We start from the raw sequence: 22,003 nt of genomic DNA, 5'->3' as shown, positions 1-22,003 counted from the left end.
AGGCGGTGCTTTCAAGCACTGGATGATACATCTTGCGCATGCGCAGGTCGAGTGTTAATACCAACAACGTCACTCGTGACCCCCTGCTGACCCCGGAGAGCCTATATACTTCCGGCAACATCAGCAGGTCAGTCCTTTTTCATCTTCTCGCTGCGCAAGGTAAGTACTGCGTCTGCATATGAGACGATTTCTGAAACCAATTCTACTTCATCGTTCGCTGCTGGTGGTCTCGCGACGTCCCGTCGAGGCTGCGAGCTGCTCGCCCTTCAGAGACCGCGGCGAACTGCCGAGAGGTATGTAACCTTTTTTTCCCTCGGCTGATGAAGTTTACTGCCAGCTGTTACAAGCGCCGGTCTAGGTAGCATGCTCGCTCCTTCTCCCGGTGCTGTGCGCTGCACGTGAGTAACAGTCTGTTTACAGTTGCATTGTCGGTGAAGCTACATTGCTAGCCCTCTCCCGGCATCTGTAACCTACTTAAGCTAAACGGCCAACTCGGTTGTGCCGGTTCTTTGATTTTGTTGCTGCTATTGTTCTGCCCCTCTCCTGGTGCACGGCGGCGTGTGCGCCCCCCGCTCCCAGAACAGGTGGCCTATAGTGGTTGTCGGTGAAGGCACCGTTTGCGGCTCCCGCTCCCGGCATCCAGCTATAACTAATAGAACTTGCACTAGCCCCTCTCCTGGTGCACGGCGGCGTGTGCGCCCCCCGCTCCCAGAACAGGTGGCCTATAGTGGTTGTCGGCGAAGGCACCGTTTGCGGCTCCCGCTCCCGACATCCACCTATAGACGGTGTATAAATACAGCAATAGCCCCTCTCCTGGTGTATGGCGGCGTGTGCGCCCCCCGCTCCCAGAACAGGTGGCCTATAGTTGATTGTCGGTGAAGGCACCGTTTGCGGCTCCCGCTCCCAGCATTCAGCTATAAGTAAAGAATTTTCTTCTAAAAAAAAAAAAAAAAAAAAAAGAAAGAAGAATTAGTACATACGTACTATCGGCAAATATACTGTGTGTATATATATATATATATATTTATATATTGGAACCAGAGGTGGTCCCGACATGGATCACAACCACTCCTGCTCGGCCTGTATGACTCCTCTACAACTTGAGGATGGCCATGATCTGTGTCCTTCGTGCCTCGGCCTCGGACATCTGAGGCAGGGTCTCTCAGACGAGTCCTGCATGAATTGTGGCATCCTGCCTCACGCTGTCAGGGCTGCAAGGCTGGCCGAGGTAGAGCGCCTGTTGGGCCCTCCCTTGTCTCCCCAGTTGACCCCTGACCAGCGGCTGGCCCCGTCTCGGTCTAGCCGACCACGGCGTCGGCCTGCTGAGACTGCAGGCCCCACCTCCGGGAAGAGGGCCAAGGGGTCCGGGCTTACCTCTAGAGTGGATCAGCTGACAGCAGAGCTTGACAGCATGAAGTCCCTCCTCCTGGCTCTCCAGCCTGGGGCTGGAGCAACCCAGCCGGGTGCCCTTGTTCCTCCAACGGCCTCCTTCGGTCCGGAGGAGGATGCGTTTTCCATAGCAGCTTCAGCTACTATGTTTCAGGACTACGCTTCGGACATGCTCCTGGGAGACGAAGCCTCCCGTCCCTCTGCAGCGGGCTCCCTTTCTTCAGCCCGTAGCCCGGCGGGTGGCAGTGAGGAAGGCTCTGTGGGAGCCGCCATTCGTACGGCTCTAGCCAGGCTGCAGCTGGACGTGCCGCAGGCTCAGCCAGCTTCGGCCAGTGCCTTTTTCAGGCGCTCCTCAACCCCCGCTGAACTAACTGTACCTCCATCAGAGGAGTATCTGAGGGAATTACAGACGTTCTGGAGGGACCCTAGGGCCCCTGCCCGTCCGACAGCCGATGCTCGGACCCTGGCAGCCATGCAGGACGCATCCAAGTTCGGCCTGGACCGCATGCCAGCGGTTGAGCCCACTATAGCCGCCCTGATCGTGTCACCCGATGAGGCTCTGAGACGGGAGGCGAGGTGTCCTCGCCCCCAGTGCCGGGTAACGGATGACTTGCTGTCGAAGGCCTATGAGGCGGCAGCACGCATGGCTCGCATGGGTAATTCCATGTCCCACCTGCTGCTCGCCCTGTCATCATCCCTGCAGGAGACCGAACTGGACACTTCTGTCCACAGTGTTACTGACGCCTCTCTACAGGCCTTTGCATTGATGTCTAGAGAGTTGGGACGGGTAATGGCAACTCTCGTTCAGGCTCGCCGCCAGGTTTGGTTGGCGCAGTCCCCTCTCTCGGAGGCCTGCAGGAGAGCCCTCCGCAGTGTTCCGGTGGAACCGGGGGAGCTGTTTGGCTCCGCGGCTCTGGAAGCCCTCGAGCGCACGGTCCAGGCTGGGAAGACCCGACAGCAGCTGTCTGAGCTTCACAGAAGCGCGCCGCCGCCTGGCGACCCTAGGGGCCGTCCAGCTGCCTCGCAGCGCGGCACCCACTCACGGGCCAGGGGCCTCCCTCGGCCCCAGTACTCACGCCCACAGCCTGCTCAGCGGCAGGCACAGTCCTTTCGGGCGCCTGAGCGACTGCCCCCTGGGCAACCTCAGGTCTCACATACTACCCGTCGTGCCCCTGGAGCCCCTAGAGGTCGGGGGGCCCGACGCTGAGGCCACGGGGCCGACCGTCGGCCTTTTTTCCCAGCAGCAGCTCAGCTACTGGGCTGCTTCCACCAGGGACCCGTGGGTTCTTTCCACCTTGACCCACGGGTACAAACTTCAGTTCCGACGTCGGCCCCCGACCCATGGCCGAGTCAGGATGACTGTCATCCGCGACCCGGCGAAAGCCCGAGCCCTCGCCCAGGGGCTGTTCGTCCTCCTGGGCAAGGGTGCCATCGAACCGGTAGACCCCCTGTTGCACCCCGGGGGGTTCTACTCGACTTACTTTCTGGTAGCAAAGAAAGATGGCGGATTTCGACCTATCCTCGACCTCAGGAACCTCAGCAGGTTCCTGAAGGTCTTGAGGTTCCATATGTTGACCACTGCAGAGGTTCTGCGTACGGTCTCCAGAGGGGAGTGGTTTACCTCCATAGACCTGGAGGATGCCTACTTTCACGTTCCTGTGGCGCCACACCATCGGCAGTTTCTGCGATTCGCCTTTCAGGGGCGTCATTTCCAGTTCAGGGTGCTCCCGTTTGGTCTCTCCCTCTCCCCACGGGTGTTCACCAGATGTGTGACGGCAGCCCTCTCGCACCTACAGTCGCGGGGCATGAAGATCTTGCCATATCTGGACGACTGGCTCGTCTGTGCGCCATCCCAGTCTCAGGTGGCCCTCGACACGACGTGTCTTCTTTCCCATGTGGCCCGTTTGGGCCTCAGGGTGAATTCTACAAAGAGTGGCCTGGTCCCATCACAGAGCACAGTTTTTCTTGGGGTGACCCTCGATGCGGTCACCATGATGGCCTGCCCGTCGCCACGGCGGGTGAGCGACATCCTCCGCCACCTCCTCCCGTTTCGGGAAGGCAGGCGGTTCCACTACATGGAGTTCTTACGCGTCCTGGGGAAACTGACAGCTGCGGCTGCTGTGGTCCCCTTAGGATTGCTGTCGCTGCGTCCCCTCCAGAGGTGGTTGCACAGCTTTCACCTGGACGCCAGGAGACACCGGCACAGGAGGCTTGCGGTGTCACACCGTTGCCTTCTTGCTCTGGCCCCGTGGAGGAAGCGTTCGTTTCTCCTCCAGGGCATGCCCATGGGCTCCATTGCATCCCGTCGCGAGGCAGTCACGACGGACGCCTCCCTCTCGGGGTGGGGCGCCGTGTGGCAGAACCGGACGGCTCAGGGGCTGTGGCCGGCGCGGGACCGCTCACAGCACATCAACGCACTAGAGCTGCGGGCTGTACACAGAGCGTTGCAGGCTTTCCTCCCTTTCTTGAGGGGCCGACATGTACTCGTGCGGTCGGACAATGTTTCGGCCGTCTCCCACATAAACCACCAAGGTGGCACCAGGTCTGCACTGCTACTGCAGGCATCCCGGGACCTCCTGCTGTGGGCAGCACCACGCTTAGCCAGCCTAAAGGCAATGTATTTGCCCGGGGAACGCAACCAGACGGCGGACTTGCTCTCCCGTGGCAAGCCTCCGCCGGGGGATTGGCAGCTCCATCCGGAGGTGGTGCTCAATATCTGGGCCACCTTCGGCAGAGCAAACGTGGACCTCTTTGCCTCAGAAGAGTCGACCCATTGCCCCCTCTGGTTCTCCCTGACAGAGGAGAGCAGTCCCCTGGGACAGGATGCTCTGGCCCACGACTGGCCAGAGGTTCTCCTCTATGCTTTCCCGCCGATCCCTCTGATAGCCCCTACGCTACAGAGGGTCCTCCAGCAGGGCCACAGGCTGCTGTTGGTAGCCCCCTTTTGGCCAGGGAGGACGTGGTTTCCACTGCTGCACAGGCTCTGCAGCGGTTCCCCATGGCGCCTCCCCGACAGGAGGGATCTCCTGTCTCAGTGGCAGGGTCAGATCTGGCATCCCGACCCGTCCCGCCTGCAGCTGTGGGTCTGGCCACTGCAGGGCCCGACCCGATGCTGACTGAGTGCTCTGGCGAGGTATGCCATACCATCCTAAACGCGAGGGCGCCTTCTACCCGGGCGCTTTATGAACAGAGGTGGCGGCTGTTCACTACATGGTGCTTGGACAGGGGTGAGGACCCTGTGCACTGTCCTGTCCCTAGGATTCTGGAGTTCCTCCAGTCACTCCTGGATGACGGCCGGTCCCCCGCTACCCTGAGGGTGTATGTGGCGGCCATTTCCTCCCGGCATGCTCGAGTGGATAACGGCACGGTGGGAAGCCACAGGTTGGTGTCCCTTTTCCTGAAAGGTGCGCGGCGGCTGCGCCCCCCACGAGTGCGGCGCACCCCGCCATGGGATCTGCACCTGGTGCTCAGCGCCTTGTGCGCGCCTCCCTTTGAACCCCTTGCTCAGGCAGGGCTGAGGTGGGTCTCCGCTAAGACCGCCTTTCTACTCGCTATCGCGTCAGCGAAGCGCGTCGGGGAGCTGCATGCTCTGTCGGTGAGCGACTCCTGCATGAGGTGGAACTCGGATGGCTCAGGGGTTTCCCTATGGCCGAACCCCGCTTTTCTCCCGAAGGTGCTGTCTTCATCTAACAGACCTATCCACCTGGCACAGTTTGTTCCCCCGGAGGGGGAGGACAGGTTACACCTACTGTGCCCTGTGCGGGCTCTGAGAGCCTACGTGGCCGCGACTGCCGGTATCAGGCAGTCGGACCAGCTCTTCCTCTGCTACGGTGGCCCTCGAAGAGGCTGTGCGCTCTCCAAACAGCGACTGTCTCACTGGGTGGTGGACGCCATCACCCAGGCATATGAGGGAAGTGGGCGCCCCCAGCCAGCTGGGGTGAGCTGCCACTCCACCAGAGCTGTCTCGACCTCATGGGCAGCCCTACGGGGCGTTCCCCTGGAAGACATCTGTGAGGCAGCGTCATGGGCGTCACCAAGTACCTTCTCCAAGTTCTATCGGGTGAATGTTGCCACTCCCAACCCGTTGGCTGTGGTCCTGCTGCCCGACTCGGCTGCTTCCTCTCAATAAAGTGAGTAAGGGCCGGATTCCTCGTGACTCTTCTGGTATTAGTCATCCAGTGCTTGAAAGCACCGCCTCTGGCGGTCAGTAAGGATGAAATAGAACGAAAGTTACGTATGTAACTACGGTTCTATGAATCCTGGATGACCGCCAGAGCGTTCTGTCACTCAGAATCCTCGTATACTCGCGAGAAGATTCTGTAAGGACTGACCTGCTGATGTTGCCGGAAGTATATAGGCTCTCCGGGGTCAGCAGGGGGTCACGAGTGACGTTGTTGGTATTAACACTCGACCTGCGCATGCGCAAGATGTATCATCCAGTGCTTGAAAGCACCGCCTCTGGCGGTCATCCAGGATTCATAGAACCGTAGTTACATACGTAACTTTCGTTTTCTATTTTATAAATATCGCTGTTTTTTCTTCTGAAAATGTCTGCACAACAAAAACTATTAAATGGAAAATAAGTAACAGAAGCCATCATCTCCATAAGTTCAGAGCAAACAACCCTGTCGATATATTTAAAAGAAATAGTCAGACATGGGGATATAAAAAAGTGTACACATGCAGAATTAGCTCACACACAGACAACATCACAGAGGCATTGACTCAACTCGTCAAAATATGAGAGGATATTTAATCGTGACTACTGTTTTGATAACAGATTATAAACTGTAATATATTCATAAGGACCTCTGTAGTTGTCAGGGGAGAAAGCATCTCTGGAAGTGAGCATTAGAGTTCTAATTAACCAGCAATGACCCCTGACAAAAACCAACAGTCTCATTCAGATGTGGCCTTTCATTGACTCTTTGGATCAACAACAACAAACCCATCCTCCTTCACAGCACCCCTGAATTCTAATTTAAAGCTGGCCACACAAAAAAAACATAAATCTTATTCCTGTCCAGCTGTGCACAGTATGAGGCCAAGCTGGCAGGAGAAGAAGGAAATGGACAGCCCCAATACCCTGTGGTCCGCACTCTAGCCAGCCAGCTGATTCCACTGGAGCTTTCCTGACTTGGACTGAAAAGGTGATTTCTCAGCAGGAGCGGCTGTGGTTTTAGCATATTAAATACAGTTCTTTAGTGGGATTGTTTTATCAGCAAGGCACTCCCTGAAACAGTCAATAGTCAAATTGTTACATGAACCATTTTCCCATTCACTTAAAATAGCTAAAGCTTTAGCTAACCTATATAATTAGACCCAGGAAACTTTGTCAGGGGTCATTGAGGCCAATAATCCAGCAGAGTGCCTGATGGTGTCACATTTTTACTTTGGAGCGGACATGGGGCAGGAAGTCATTATGTCTAGGTTTAGCTAGCAGACACTTTTAAAACACTACCCTTCCTAAAGTGTAAAAAAGTCTGTCCCCAGAGGTAAGACAATACAGCATCCAACAGCACCGCAATTTTCAAATTTATAATCCAGCACAAAGTGTTTAATTCTTTGTGAGGCCAAAACTACTTTGTGGATTACCATAGCTGTATCTGCTCATGAAGTTAAGTATGACCTGTAAAAACACCATGCAGTTTTTTTGCAAAAGCACAGTGGCACACTTCTTCTTGTATTTACACAGGGACTGGAAAAGCCAAGCTATTTCCTCCTTTGCTAGACCAAAGGCAGCCAAAAAAGAAAAAAAACAGACATTTCAGCCCATCCTGTGGGAATTGCTTTCCTTTTACCAACAACCACATGCATTTTAACATTAAAGGGTCAAAGCCAAGATTTTTTTTTTTTAGCAAAATACCAAAGTTAAGTTTGCCTGCTGTCTTAATGTATTCAAAATTCTATGAGAAAGGAACAGGGAGAAACAAGGGTAGTAATAAAATATGGAATATTCCATTTGAAATATGTATGCTACATGAGCTGTCAGTATGAAAACACATGCGTGATATGTTGCACCTACTATACCTATATAAACGTACATCGTATGCATCCTGTGTATCAAGTTTTGAAGCATCAGTGAGATTTGCTCTCAAAGTGTCTTCCCATCTACTCCATTCACCTCAGTCACATCCTTCACGTCAACGTCTCGTCTCTTGTCTCATGAAAGGCAGTCCATTACTGCATATTAGCAGCAGAGTGCGGCAGGGAGATAAGGGAGGCTGCTGATCAAACAGACAGACAAATCGCCAGTGACAGAAACACACATTTGTTGCTCAGCATTTAGCTTTGATCTCTGACTCTACCGAGAGCCAAAGAGAAGCAAATCTCAGCCTTTGAACTGGAGCTTTTCAGCTGAGGTATTCCTCCGCTCTCTTATGGAGATCTGCGTGTACACCTCACTCAGTCATCAAATGCAATCCTGCTTCTCAGCTGAAGTCGTCTACATATTCAGCAGGACATTGTGAGTGTGGATACTGTGCAGGGCGGAGAAAAATATTCACATCACTGACAGAGAACATGACACGGTTTATGTTGATACATATAATTCAAGACACTGGGCCTCTGGTGGGCTGACAGAGACCAATTACAGTGAAAATTATTGTTCAAGCTTTAACAGCAGCACCAAAACCTCCATATGCTCCCAAAGCACCATGAAAAACCAAGTGACATCAACAAGTTGTGACGGAAACACTGAGCTTAGATTATGTTTCAGTCTTGTGCATGTAGTCAATAAGTGGATGTAGACAAAGATCTGATTAGCTTTTAGTGCTAATCTTCTGATCTCTAATCTGATCTGACTGCATTTGTATTCTTACAAACACACGCACAAATGTGCATACATTCTCAAACTCAGGGGAGAGTGAAACTGTGGGTTTATTTTTTGGGGGCGGGTTTTTGTTGTTTGTGGCGTAGTACTAACAGATAAGTAGCGGCTGTGTCTAAGCTGTCAGCCATGGATCATCTCATTTCCTGACCGGACCAGTCCAAGCCCCATGTGTGTTATTACAAACAGCCCAGATCATGTGACAGGGGAGAGAGATTACCGGAGAAACTAATTGAGGCTGCTCTGTGTGTTCTCTGCTGGAGAACAGAGGGGTGACTGTTTGGTCAGACAGCATGATATTCGACCCTCTCATGTCCCCCACAACCAAAAAAATGGCCATTACAAACAAAGACCCTGTCAAAGCCAACCAACCTGGCCTGGCTGTTGTGAGCCAAATCATTCTTTTGAAGCTTGGGGATTCCCCCTTATCCTGAAGGGGGTGTAGGTTTTATGGGCCTAATGCATCCACACACCTGGCTCTGCATGTCATTTTATTATTTTGGCTTCATCCTCAAACACCAACTATGCAGAATTATGTATCTTGCTAATTTGGTTCTACATATGAACTGATGGGACGTCAGCATTGAATATACCACTCTCTACTGCACATTTTTCCCAGTGCCTTGACCCAGCTACATTATTGATGGCAAATGTTGCTCTGGCTGTTGTGTGCACCAACTGCACTGGCTGGAGCATCACTAGACCTGGAACAGTGGTATTATTACATACAGTACAACAGAGGTGTAGAAAGGCCAACAGAGCGCCTGCTAGCCCTTACACAAGAACAACTGTCAGCTAGCATTTGTTCTGAGTGGACCAGTATGGCTGTCACACAAAGCTATTATTATGATACAGCCCAGGGTCAGGCTGGGGCTCCCGGGTGAAACAAAGTGATCCTGTGTCATCACTTTCAGCACTGCTTTTCCACATATCAGCATACTGTAAGGCCATAGCAAAGACGCCTTCACATCAAGAGCTACATGAAATACCTTTTGACAGGTGCTACATCGAGAAAACTCACACAAATAAGAACGCAGTCATATGTTTAATCAGGAGGAATGGAAGGGAAGCGGGCGCAAGAGATCCATTTTCAACAGCATTTGCAGATTGACCCCTAAAATCTGCTGCCTTCATGTAGCATAAACAATCAAATACATGCAACTCACGAGAGAAGATCCAGGCCCTAGCCTGTACAGCAGATTGTGGGGGGCTGCAGTATTGTATTTCCACAGGATATAGTCCCTTGTGTTTTATGTGCAGTCGCCACAGGCATGGCCCAGCTCCAGCTTAGTGCCAGTGCCAAGGCTTGTGCAGGCGCAGAAGCTGGTTGGTCAAGTTAAATAGAACTTTTACAAGTGGGAATCTGAGAGCCACTGTGCTTTTAAAGCTTGGCTACTTGTGCTACATCTCAAATGACATCCTCTTGCCACGAATAAAGCAATAATCTTGACCACTCCTGTGTCAAGTGGCTCTCTGGTCATAAGTAATGCACGATCTGTGAGTCTGGGTGATTTGATATGGACTCTTGGGAGTGATTGCCCTTCCTGGATGTGATTCTAGTTTTTGGAAAAGTTGAAATGACAAACGAAGCACAGGTCATCATCATTTTAAGAATTTGCTGTGCAGTTGTCCTATGAATGGTGACCTAAAAGCGGAAACAACCCAGTAACCTCAGATAGATGTTAGATCTTGTGGGAATCTCGCTTGGATTGGATATTTTATAATAAGGCTGTTTGATTTAATAACTTCAGAATGTACACAGGCTCAAATGATGCTGATAGAAACTAAACTGAAGTGAAAAAAAGTGGTTAAGCTACATACTACGCTGTTAATTTTCTTCTATCTTCAATTTTAGTTTGTGTGCACCAAATTTCATGCGCAACAACATGCTCACGAGCTCACATTACTCTTGATTTATCAATTTTGTGACTAGTCTCATTTGAGAAATGACTCTAGCAAAATAGAAAGTAATTTTCAGAGCAGACATACGCTAATTTGTTATGCTCACTTTTGCTCCAGAGCCCCTGATGATGATTATACAAGTTGAAAGATCTAGGCTCAGTAGACCAAACAGTAATGTATCTGAAACATGAATCCATGTCTATGCCAGTATCACCCTTCCAACACACTGTTATGACTGCACTTCCCTACACTCATACATTATTAGGACTACACTACGCTGATCCCAGCTCGTAAGTTACCTACAGTGATTTGTTATTGCACCTCCGTGATGTTGGGGGACCAGAGAGAGAAAAATATCCATAATGAATTGTCAAAACTTATCTGGTAGAGGCAGAGATATACGCAGAGGTTTAGTTACTGGCATAAATCAAAAAGCCTTGGAACATGGCCTTTTATGATATCCTTCTTGCCTAGTAAACAAACCTTAATATACATTTCTCTTGTAATGCAAAATACTTCCTGTTTAATGTAACAAGATGTAATTATGTATTCAATAACATTTAGCTCTACATTTTTGGAGGATCAATCTGCTTTACACTAAAAAACTGCCCCTTGTGCCATTGTAAGTAATGTTCTGATGCATACAGCCAATACCGCACCCACAACAAAATCTTAACACACTCCTTTACAGGTTGTACGAGAGTGACTCTTTTAGCACGAAACACCTCACTGATAATGTGTGTAAAAAACTAAGTACATCCCATGACACACGGCTCAGTTGAACCAGCTTTAGCTGCATGATGTTATCAGGCCTTGACACTGTTGTGGAGGGATTTCTGCTGCCCTTTATAAAAATGTGAGAGTATTTGTTTATGCACAGCTCTCTTAATAAGCTGCCACAGCATTTCAATCAGGTTGAGGTCTGAGGTTTAAACAGGTATCAGACAGATGGCTTCATATTTGACTCTAAAATACTTACATACAGAGGACCCCATGGCTGACTCAATGACTGCAAGGTGTCGACATCCTGTAACTGCAAAACAAGCCCAAATAATCAGCCCTGCACCACCGAGCTAGACAGTCGAGTTCAGGTGTTTGTGCTGAAATTCTGTGTTTTTGGGCCAAATGTGTCGCTGTGCATTATCATTATCATGCATTATCATTATCATGTGCATCTCAACTTGGTCTTGTCTGTCCAAAAGACATTGTTTCGCAAAATCTTGTGTCAACTTTCCAAACCTGAGCTTTGCTGACAGGTTCTTTATAAACAGAAGATTTCCTCTGGAAACCTTTCCAAAGAAACCATGCTTGTTCAGTCTTGTGAATAATTTCCCTCAGTGTAGAATGACGGACCCAATATTGTTTGGAAATGGCCTTATAACCCTTCTCAGATTGCAGCAATTGCTTTGCCAAGATTAATGATAATGTCTGGTATCTTTGGCATTGTGTTAATACACACCAGACCAGCAAGCTGCTAAAACTTCTGCTTTTATAGAGGTGCTCACATTTGCTGTTGATCACTAAATCAACTGCATTCAATTTGCAGCAGCTGACTGCTACTTATTCCTATGGGGGTAGTAAAATTGTAATTACCTTTTCACACACTGTTTCTGCATTTTGGCAAAGTTTTTGTGGAATAAATAATGGGATAATGTTTATTTGTCAGGCGGTGTAGTACATATGAGGTGAGATTTTCCTAATTTTAAGAGTTAGTAAGGACTAGCTGTGTTTTATTCTGTTCTGATATATAAAACCTTGGAATTTAAATGGGGCTATTTTTAAGGTGTTGAAAAACTGGACTTTCTTGCAACATGTTTATCACCAGATCACGTGAAGTTGTCTCTCAGCTGCTTCAGCTTCAAAGAAAACTGATGGCTTTAACACCACTTAAGTTACCCATCCAATAGCTTCTCTAAATTGGTAAATTGGTAAATCAAATCATTAAATTTAAGAGGCTCAACAGACACATTCACCTGCGTCATTGGGTAGTGTTGCACTCTTACAGGGACGTTAATGCACCACTACCTCCGTCTGACCTCTAACCGTTGCTCCCAGAGGCACTTTCATTATCTAACTGATGTGATATGAACTGGGTGGTATTTTACACAGATTGGACATATTAAAGCTAACCTGCTCACAGATGTGGTGGATAAGTGACAAAATCAGTTAGAGCAAATTCATAGGTACATTTCTAATTCGTTTCAGAATTATCATTATCGTTGACCATTCGGCGGCACCATAAAAAGAATCATGCCCCATTCTGAATAACACTGTGGTAAAAAGTGGTTGGCATGCCACGGGGTAGAGAAGTGCATTTGTGTATTTCCAGATGACTAACTGTTGATTACTAACAGTTGCCAACATCAAATTTACAGTTGTGCTAATTTTCTTCCAAGTCATTCAGCATGATAAAGACAACAGGGCTGTGGTTAATTCTCTCGGGGGACTGATCGTGTCAGACAGATAAAAGACACCTACCATTTCTTTTGAACACATTTGATTAGCTTCGTAAATTACTTACATTCCTTGTGGAGTTGCCTTCAGGATACAGAATAACTTGACATGCAAATAGAAATCGGATTGTGATTTCATCTTTGCAAGCAATTACAGTGACTTGCACATCTCCTTACTGTTGACTTAAAAGAAATCGTGCATTACTTCTAGATACATAAGTGTCTTATAATACTGACAAATAACCAACAGCAAAATAAAGGCAAGGCTTGCTGCCTTAATGGAAGAATCATACAGCCTTGATGTATTATGACCATATAGCATATGAATCAGGCAGGGAAATAGAGAGTGAATTAGCATCGGGACAGGTCTCCTTCCCCAGCCTTCCGCCAGCTTCCCATCATTCATTATGATGATCTATGGCTGCTCTTTATGGCCTGACTTGATATTTCAGACTCATGTGAGGTGTGGATCATTAGGGAAAGCTCTTACCATTAATAAGCAGACGTTGTTTACATGACTAATACTCCAAGAGGCAACGAGGTTGAAGCATTTAGAGCAGGGCATCCATCTTCCCCACGCCAGTAAATATCATCTAGATGCTATGCTATTTCTTCTATAAGCCAGTAAATATCAATAGCATCTAGGTGATATTTACTGGCTTATAGAAAAAAAGGCTGGAGTGGACAGAGCTCATCATGTAAGGCAGTGATACTCACTATTTTTTTCACAAGAGCCACATTGGCAGAGCAAAATCAAGGGAAGAGACACTTTTATGACAACATACTAAGTCCCCTTTTGCAAATATGCATTTTTACATATAAAACATCCCACAAAAAAAAGAAACAACACAGCCAATACATTTTCAATTAAGACCACATTTACCTTAATGAGTGGAAGCTGGCATGCATGTCCTTGACTTTCTTCATGTTGTATTTGTAGTTTGTTGTTGTAATCATAGTGAGACATTCAAGATGAGCATGGTTTTTGTGCTGGTTTTTGCCCTTTTTTAATTAAAAACCGATCCATGGTGCCTGCATCTCGCGCTGGCTAAAGGAGCTATCGTGCACTGCGCTGAAGTGTGACGGTGGTTTAAGCGGGCTGCGTTGCCAGGTTTGACAGAGCCCCCTTTAGGAAACACCATTAAGCCTTAATTAATACTTAATAAAAATACTTAATACTGTGCAGTATTCGCTCTATGTTATTTGAAAAAATGTATTGTTATTGTTACCATATTGTTATAAGCTACTATGCGAGTGTGAGCCACCAATTAAAGCTTGAGGAGCCGCATGTGGCTCGCAAGCCGCGCAATGAGTATCTCTGACGTAGCCTAAGGCAATGTTTGAGGAAGAAGGGGACTGAAGAAAGGAATGAAGATAAGAATGAAAGTAAGAAGCAATGGAAGGAAGGACCCTAATCAAAAACAATAAAAATAGGGCATTAAGAAATAGACTTTGTGCAGGTTTCCTCAAACTCAACCAAGATACATGACAGAACCAAGGGTTTCAGTACTATATCACTGTATTTGTATCTGAGTATGTTAGACAAAATAAGTCATTTGGCTTGGGCTGTTTTCTCAAGGAGTTTATCTTTGCTGTTCTTATCACATAAATTAATAACCAACCAATGGTAAACAGGCTGCAGCACTCCATAGCTGGTGCCAGATGATAAGGCAATCTGTTGACCTCTGTCCATATAAAAAAAAAAAAAACTTGTGCATGTGGAAGAACATCCATGCTCACAAGGTTGTTATCTGGAGTTTAATCAAAAATGATTTTACTTACATGCAGAAGCACAGGGACAACTGTGGGCACCATAAAGGCTTACGTGTTCTTACTATAGTATCCGCTTGGAGTCTGCATAGAGACTAAGGTATACCTTCATGATGACATTTGAGGTCACTTGAGGGTAAAAAGGAAAAACTGAAGTGAGCGGATATTGTATTGCAAGACTTTTTATGTTTAGAAAAACAAACAGAATATATGGAACATTGGACTGATTTTCATTCAAGCTTGATTGCTTCCATATAGGGCTGTAGCCATTTCTGACCGTCACTACAGAACATTTTAGGGGTTTAGCTATTACACTAATTCATCTTTGTTTGTTCAGAATTGTACTGTTTGTTCAGAATTTTTTTTTTTGGCAATTGAATTACACTAAATAGGGGCTTCAACTCCCGGCTGGGGCCTTTCTGTGTGGAGTTTGCATGTTCTCCCCGTGTGTGCGTGGGTTCTCTCCGGGTACTCCGGCTTCCTCCCACCTTCCAAAAACATGCATGTTAGGTTAATTGGTGTCTCTAAAATTGTCCTTAGGAGTGAGTGTGAGCGTGTATGGTTGTTTGTCTCGTTTGTGGCCCTGTGATGGACTGGCAGCCTGTTCAGGGTGTACCCTGCCTCTCGCCCATTGACAGCTGGGATAGGCTCCAGCCCCCCCGCAACCTGACGCAACCGGATTCAGCGGGTATAGAAAATGGATGGATGGATGGAATTACACTAAATATAGAATGTAATGAAAATTGGTCGAAAAATCACCTCATTACATGTGAAATATCAACACGATATTGATGATTTATTCTTTTAATATCACAAATATCAGTAATATTGGCATATTGCAACATCATTACTTCAGTGTTCAACGTAGAGCTAATGTTGTTCAGTTACATGCACCTCCACGCCGCCGGCTGGTTTGCTTGCTTCGCTCAAAGATGATGCTGCTATATAAAATATAAATATAAAATGTTGTAGTCTGTAGTTGTATCAGTTTTGCTCTAATGACTCAATGACCTGTACTCTGCCTGTGCACCTATATGCCCCTTTCTTATCTTCATTGCTCTGCCAATCCATCACTTCAGTGGTCACTTACAGTAAATAAAATACTTATATAGTAAATATCTTTTGTATTTTCTGGGTTGTGTTAGTTTTAAGTTACATCCAGTAAATTCAGTCTTTAGTGGTCATGGTTTGAAGTATATTAAGAAACTACTCATAGAAGCGTATAAACCCTGTTCGCAGTTAAGACCGGTGCACACCATGTACAAGTATAAACGCTCCCAACTTAGTAGGCTATGACCCAAGATAAACACAGATTAAATGGAAAAGATATTCCTTTATCACCTGACAGAAAGCTAGGGAATACATGATCTGACAAATCAAAAGGGGGGCATGTCAGGACTTTCTAGCTGCCAGCGATGGTAAAGGTATGTCTTTGTCTGCTGTGGATGATACTATTCTGATGGATTTTTTATTTTTTTTGTATTGATCTGTAGGAATAGAACAGCACCAACAAACACTCTAGGTATTTCTATTACAAAACGCTGTCCATCCCTCTTGACATTTCACATTTTTGTGTTTGTTTTTTTAGTTGGAAGAGATGTGGGTACAAACTGTCCGGTTCACCCTTGCTGCATCAAGCTTGGTCCAAGCTGACATAGTTTAACTCTTTTTAAAATCAGTTTACAAAGCTGTAACTTCTTGGAATGATTTCAGTCACTGACATTACAGGTTGCAACCTGCACAATGACCTAATCTGAACCCAGTTGAAAACTTTGAAGAACATATTAAAATTGAGAAAGACTCTTCTTCACTTTTTGACCAAAACACCAAATGAGGGTTTATCTTACAAAAGAATGGTATTTCATTCTTCCATCAGAGTGCCAAAGACTTGTAGAATCAATTTCACGTAAAACATTTTCAAATTTGTACTGCATTGGCTCTTCCTCTCAGTCAATGCATGCACACGTGCACCGAATGAGCGATGATGGCACAAATTAAAAAAACTAAACTAAAAAGGTGCGAGCAAGCAGAAGCAGATCTATCGCTCGTTCTTTTTCTAACATCACCTTAAAAGGACAATAAAAACTGACTTTGAGTAAATAGCAATATTTATGACAGCTCACAAGGATTAGATGGAGCACTGCTCATAAAAGAATGGGTAATAGACATACCTTTGTGCAGCTCAAACACCAACAAAGCATATTCCAAAAAGCTCTTTATCAATAGTGTGATACTCGGGCCATGGTTTAGCTCACTGGGATGAGCGGGAGCCCACGTACAGGGGCTCTTTGCCCTGTTGCAGCCATGCTGGGTTTGAGTCTGGCCTGTGGTCCTTGGCTGCATGTCTTTCCCTCTCTCTCTCTGTACCCAATTTCCTGTTGATACTTTCAAATGAAGGCTACTACAGCCAACAAAACCTGAAAAAAAATTAAAAAATGTGATACCAGATATCAGTGTCATCAGAACAATTTGTTGTACTTGTCAGGGTTGTCTTCTTTGTCTGAGACTGTGTTAAATTGCATTTATGTTCTTGTTCAAGCTGTAATAGAGCAGCTGACACAGTTACACTTCCTCCTGTCTTGGCTTAAGATTGAGACCGTTATTTGCCACTAGCCAAGAGCTGGAATCACACGACTAATGACAGCACAGAAGTATGACACCACCCAACGGGTTATTGAGATTAGCTTTAAGGTCTTCCCCCGTGTCTCAGACCTAACCAGGAAAAGAAAGTGGTTTAACTTGTCATTCCTTTAGAAACGATGTAATTAAAGGGCTCTGATGAGCAGCTCAATCTCCACAGACAGGAGGAGATTGGCCTGGTTTTTAGATGAGCTGCAGACTGCAGAGGCACACACCTGTGTCAGCAAGAGTGAAGCAGGAGAAAGACGAAGAGAGACACACCTGACAAATAAGTGCAACATCCCTGGAGCTGACTTGTCCTAAAAATGAAATCTTGATAGTTTTCCTCTCATTTCAAACATATTTCTCGTTGATTTAACCGTTTTAGTTGACATTTCACGAATATAAAAACCTCATTTGCAAATAAGTTTGGATTTAATTTTAAACTTTGGCAGGAAAGCCCCATGTATAACTCCAGTGGTGCCAGAAAGCCAGGCAGCACTTCTTCCTGCGTCCTCTGAGGATTTATAACTGAATCTGATTGTGTGTGTTATTTCTGTCTCTGCCAGTGACGTCGGCTCTCAGCATCAGAGGAAATGCTTTCGCACAGAGGATACATGGTTGCTCAGGACAAACTGTAACTCAAAAGAAACCGCGTCATCATTCCAATACGCAAGAATAATTCTATCACCCTAAAATGCTTACTGTGTGTGTGTGCTGTTGAGAATAATTCATTATTCTTATCTACGTCATTTGAACAATGACTATTATTATCTCTCTGAGCTTCAAATGGTCTCTAGACATTTTTTTTAACTCCTGACACAATTTTCACTCACTCTAGGCTTATTTTGCACTGTGACAAAGTCCTGCGCTTCAATGTTTACTTCAAAGTACAAAGAACTCAACCGCAAAAGTCAGTTTGAGTATCAACTCATTGCTCAACCATTTTTTAAGAGATGCTTCATTTGTTTCTTGCGAAAGCATAACTTTTTTTTATTGTGTTGTGTTTTTTATTATGGTCTTTTTTTTTACATCGCCTCATAAAAAGTTAATTGAGCCTATCATGACTTCTAAGATGCCCTTAGAAGCCAAAAAAGTGTTGTTTTTTACTGCAATTGATCATTTGATTGTGTAATGGAGAAATTTGAATTAAAACCTGCTTTAAAAAAAAGTTTAAATGTGAGATATTCATTGAATTACTTTTTTGTCTATTTCCACAGTCTCTGGATATAATAAATGGTGCAGTTTTGGCATTTTTTGAATGAATGCATGCCTTTCACACATACAAGCAAGAATGGGGATTCAGAAGTTTAAGTTGAACAGTGTTGTAATATTTATATCAGAATGAATAAATGGACCATTCACATTCAAATACAGGCAGAAACTATTTCTGTACTGGGATTCATAGCATTCTTTAAAAAAAACTGTGATGTGGTGATCGTCCCCATAAAACTGTTTACGGTGTCAAAGTAAAATGTTTATTGAATGTCAATAAAACGATTATTGATTTGATCCAGAAATAACTGGGTCTATGTTTCTGGAAAGAGTCCATTCTTAAATGATACTTGAACTATACTTTAAAAGAAAATATCATTAAAAGAGCATATAAAAGAAAATGAACTCATTCATCTCACCTAATGCTGCCTTTCAGAATGACCATGAAACTGTTTAGCCAGCTCATATTCAGTCTTCTGATGACATCATAATTCCAACTTCATTTGGGTAAGTGGACCATTCCCCTTAGTAATCTGTCAATATCGGGACGCTGTGAGCACTTAGAGGTAGACACAGTTGGGAAAACACAACAGAAAGCAGAACCTTGTTTAAAGGAAAGTCAAGGCTTCCGGTCATGGGGGTTTTTAACCAAACCTATGTCATGGCTCATTACTCGCATGACTTTAGGATTACAAGCTGCTGTTAAAATTGCTTCAGTTTTGGTGCAATGCAATGCACAAACTTCCCCTCTGTGACAGCGACCCAGAGTCTGAAGCAGCTGAACAGCAGCTGCCAGATAACTGCGTCTAAGCCACACATCCAAAAATATACCACACAATGAAACCTTTACAGATTAGTATGAACTAATCTACACTTGAGTGTTCACAAATCTAATATTCATTCCAGTGTATTTCTGTCTTTCTATATTCACGTGGATGAGATCTGAACCAGCAAGTTGGAGGACACAACCCCCATAAAACCAGGGCAGAAGTGATGAAGATGATGCTCGGTCAATACGATTAGTACTTAATCTTTTTAAACGCAGTCCCAAACAGTCCTATAAGTCACATATGACATAATTAGTTTCTCATAATGTGTGGGAGTTTGCTTATCTCTACTTTTTGTGTTTCTCTTTGTAGATGGAGAGTTCTGTCCATTAGAAAGGTCAGGCTTAAGCAATAACTCTACACCAAAAACAGATGGACGGGTGAACGCTTTATTGCTGGGTGCTGTGTTTTCATGACTTAAACTGTGGGGGGGGTACAAACTCTTGAACTAGGAGCTGAACATTGTGTCAACACTGAACTATAGGATTCAGGATGTTGTGAAATAGGAAAACAACTTTTATTATATAACTATAGGATTGCTGTTTTTCTATTCATTAATCAACTAAGGTGTCCTCTGTTAGTGAAAAAACACTAACCTAAATGTTTTTCAATAATGCCAACTGAGAAAGACACTGGGAAAGACACTGGAACACATTGATATAGAGTCCCAGCCTCAAACTTGCTCTTTCCCCCTCGCTTTTCCTATTTAACATAACTCTGTACTTGTCATGTATTTTCAAAGAGGTTAACGTCCGACTTTCACATGCTGCTAGGTCTTTTTTCACAATCATCGTGCTGTACATACAGCTGCCAATGAAAGGGAAGAAAAGTTAAGTGAGAAAGGACAGTGTGCAAAGAGTGGCACAATGAGAGGGATCGATTCCCCTAACCTTCATAGATGGAGTGAAAGTCATGAGCAAGCAGCATGTGTCCTTTCAAAATCTGAAGGCCACAAAAGTGTAAAGACAACCTTCGCTTTTATTGATGAAAACTTATATATAAGTGCTGCCTGAAAGAGAATATCTTCACAACCCTCAAACATCAAACATACAGTATGTTCCATCAGTGTCAATTACACGCTTTCTCTTTTTGTTCCATGGATTTTGGACATGATCATATTTGCCTTTTTTGGTTATAACCTAATCTTTGCTCATTAACAATGTTCAAAGAAAGCAAACAATATGAAGCGACCGCAGTACATACACTCTTTCTTTGAGATGATATTTTTATTTTTTCGCTCTTTGTTTGTATTACATTACATTCTGTTTTGTTTGTTTTTTTCCAATATTTTATTTAGTGTCCCAACTTTTTTGGAATCGGGGTTGTAGAACAGATGTGGGCGTAGATTCTCAGTCATTCAAGTCATGGTAATCCTAAGAGCCTTAATATGCTGAACTACCAATTTCAACATCTTTATAGAGCAATATCAAATATAGAGCAGATGCTAAAATAAAAAAAATAAGTCACTCATTTATCTCTTTCTTTTATCTTTTATTAAGTTTTACCCTACTCAGCAGATTAAGTGGGTGACACTGAACCAAGTTTCAGGTCACGTGTGATAGTACGCCTTAATCATGACATCATCCATTCTGGAGTGAGGCACGTAATGGACCGTCTGTCTTCAGACATTACATCATACCTCTTATCTCCCCTCCAGTACAAATCCCTAAGAAATTGAATAATATTAAGTGAGCAACACAAGGACACTATTCGAAGTGAAGCCGTAAGAGCATGTTTTGTATATTTGTAGGGTTGTTTCAGTGCTGTGACCTTGATCTATGGTTGTGTTGCCATGTATTGCTTGTAATATTGATGAAGAGTTTGAGACTGTCAATAGTGTAGCTACACTTGAATGTTTCCAGGGTTGAGACAGGGTGTTGTTCGTGTTGGGCAAAAACACTTTTTGTGGAGAGGTTAGAAGTTCCTCTCTGTATGGCTTTGTAACATCAATACATGATGCTGTGGGCTCAAATTAGATTTTTTTCTTTAGCAAAAAAGAGAACTCTTTCAGAAAGAGCCAGAGAAGCCCCTTCAATTAACCTCCTTCCACAGACATATACACACATTTCGAATAACAAGCTTCACTTACAATGCTGCCAATTTCTATTGTTTTTGATAGTGTTTACGTCACACACACACACACACACATACATGAACACACGTACACAAAACTGTCCTCATTAGTCATTCTGTCATAAAAGCAGTGTCAGCATGAACAATACACATAGCTCATCCAAAACAAGGCTTTTGTCTGTCTAAAAGAAATAGTGTTGGCACTCAGTGCCTCTAACAATGCAATAACCATACAGGCCACACACACTCAAACACACACATACCTACATGTAATACAGCAGAATACAGCTCCCTTCTGCCTGTCTGTTTATAGCAGGTGATAAAGTAGCAAGGAATTATCCTGCAGACCATCTGAGGCTAAAACAAAATAAGTAGATGTAGGACAAAGACAAAGGAGAGGAGGGGAGTGGATAAAGCCCAGAGAAGACCATTTAAATAGAGATGAGGCAGGATTATGAGGAGAAGGAGAGTGATGAGGAGGGGAGCAGATAAAGTGATAAAAACATCAATAGTCCCTTAAAAAAGAAAGAAAGAAAAGAAAAGTGCCAAACAGGAAGATATTGTGATCAGTTGGCTCACACTGCTCAACCATGAAATCCTAACTTGGGGAAATATGGAAATTTCACACGCCTATGCACAATAGTTAAGTATCCCCTTCTCTGATGTTCGCACAGAGCACAGAGAGACAGCTCAGCCTGAGACCATATGGTCCAAAATTCTTCCACACAAGCCTTTGCACACATGCCTGTGCACACATGCCTGTGCACACACGCGTACCGATAGACTGGTGAATGCTGGTGAATTTCTAAGGTTGCGCATGTCTAGACGCCGCACAGGCGGTGGCAGGATGCTTCCAGCAGCAGACGAGTGTCCGGATGCATAATTAACAGGCTGGTTTGGCACCTGACAGCCTCAGAGGTCACGGT

The 22,003-nt window shown here is 45.2% G+C and overlaps 1 protein-coding gene across 1 annotated transcript; it reads left to right on the top strand.

Moving 5' to 3' along the window:
* Window positions 1-1,411: 1,411 nt before the first annotated feature.
* Window positions 1,412-5,413, top strand: LOC142383412 (uncharacterized). The gene is made up of 2 exons (XM_075469184.1): window positions 1,412-2,004; window positions 2,198-5,413. The coding sequence occupies exons 1-2, from the start codon at window positions 1,412-1,414 to the stop codon at window positions 4,503-4,505; spliced, it is 2,901 nt and encodes a 966-aa protein (XP_075325299.1). The 3' UTR covers window positions 4,506-5,413.
* Window positions 5,414-22,003: the final 16,590 nt, after the last annotated feature.

This window comes from Odontesthes bonariensis, chromosome 1, assembly GCF_027942865.1.
Source record: "Odontesthes bonariensis isolate fOdoBon6 chromosome 1, fOdoBon6.hap1, whole genome shotgun sequence".
NCBI lineage: Eukaryota > Metazoa > Chordata > Actinopteri > Atheriniformes > Atherinopsidae > Odontesthes > Odontesthes bonariensis.
Note: the sequence above shows the minus strand (reverse complement) of the source record. Positions and strands in the feature narration are given on the sequence as shown.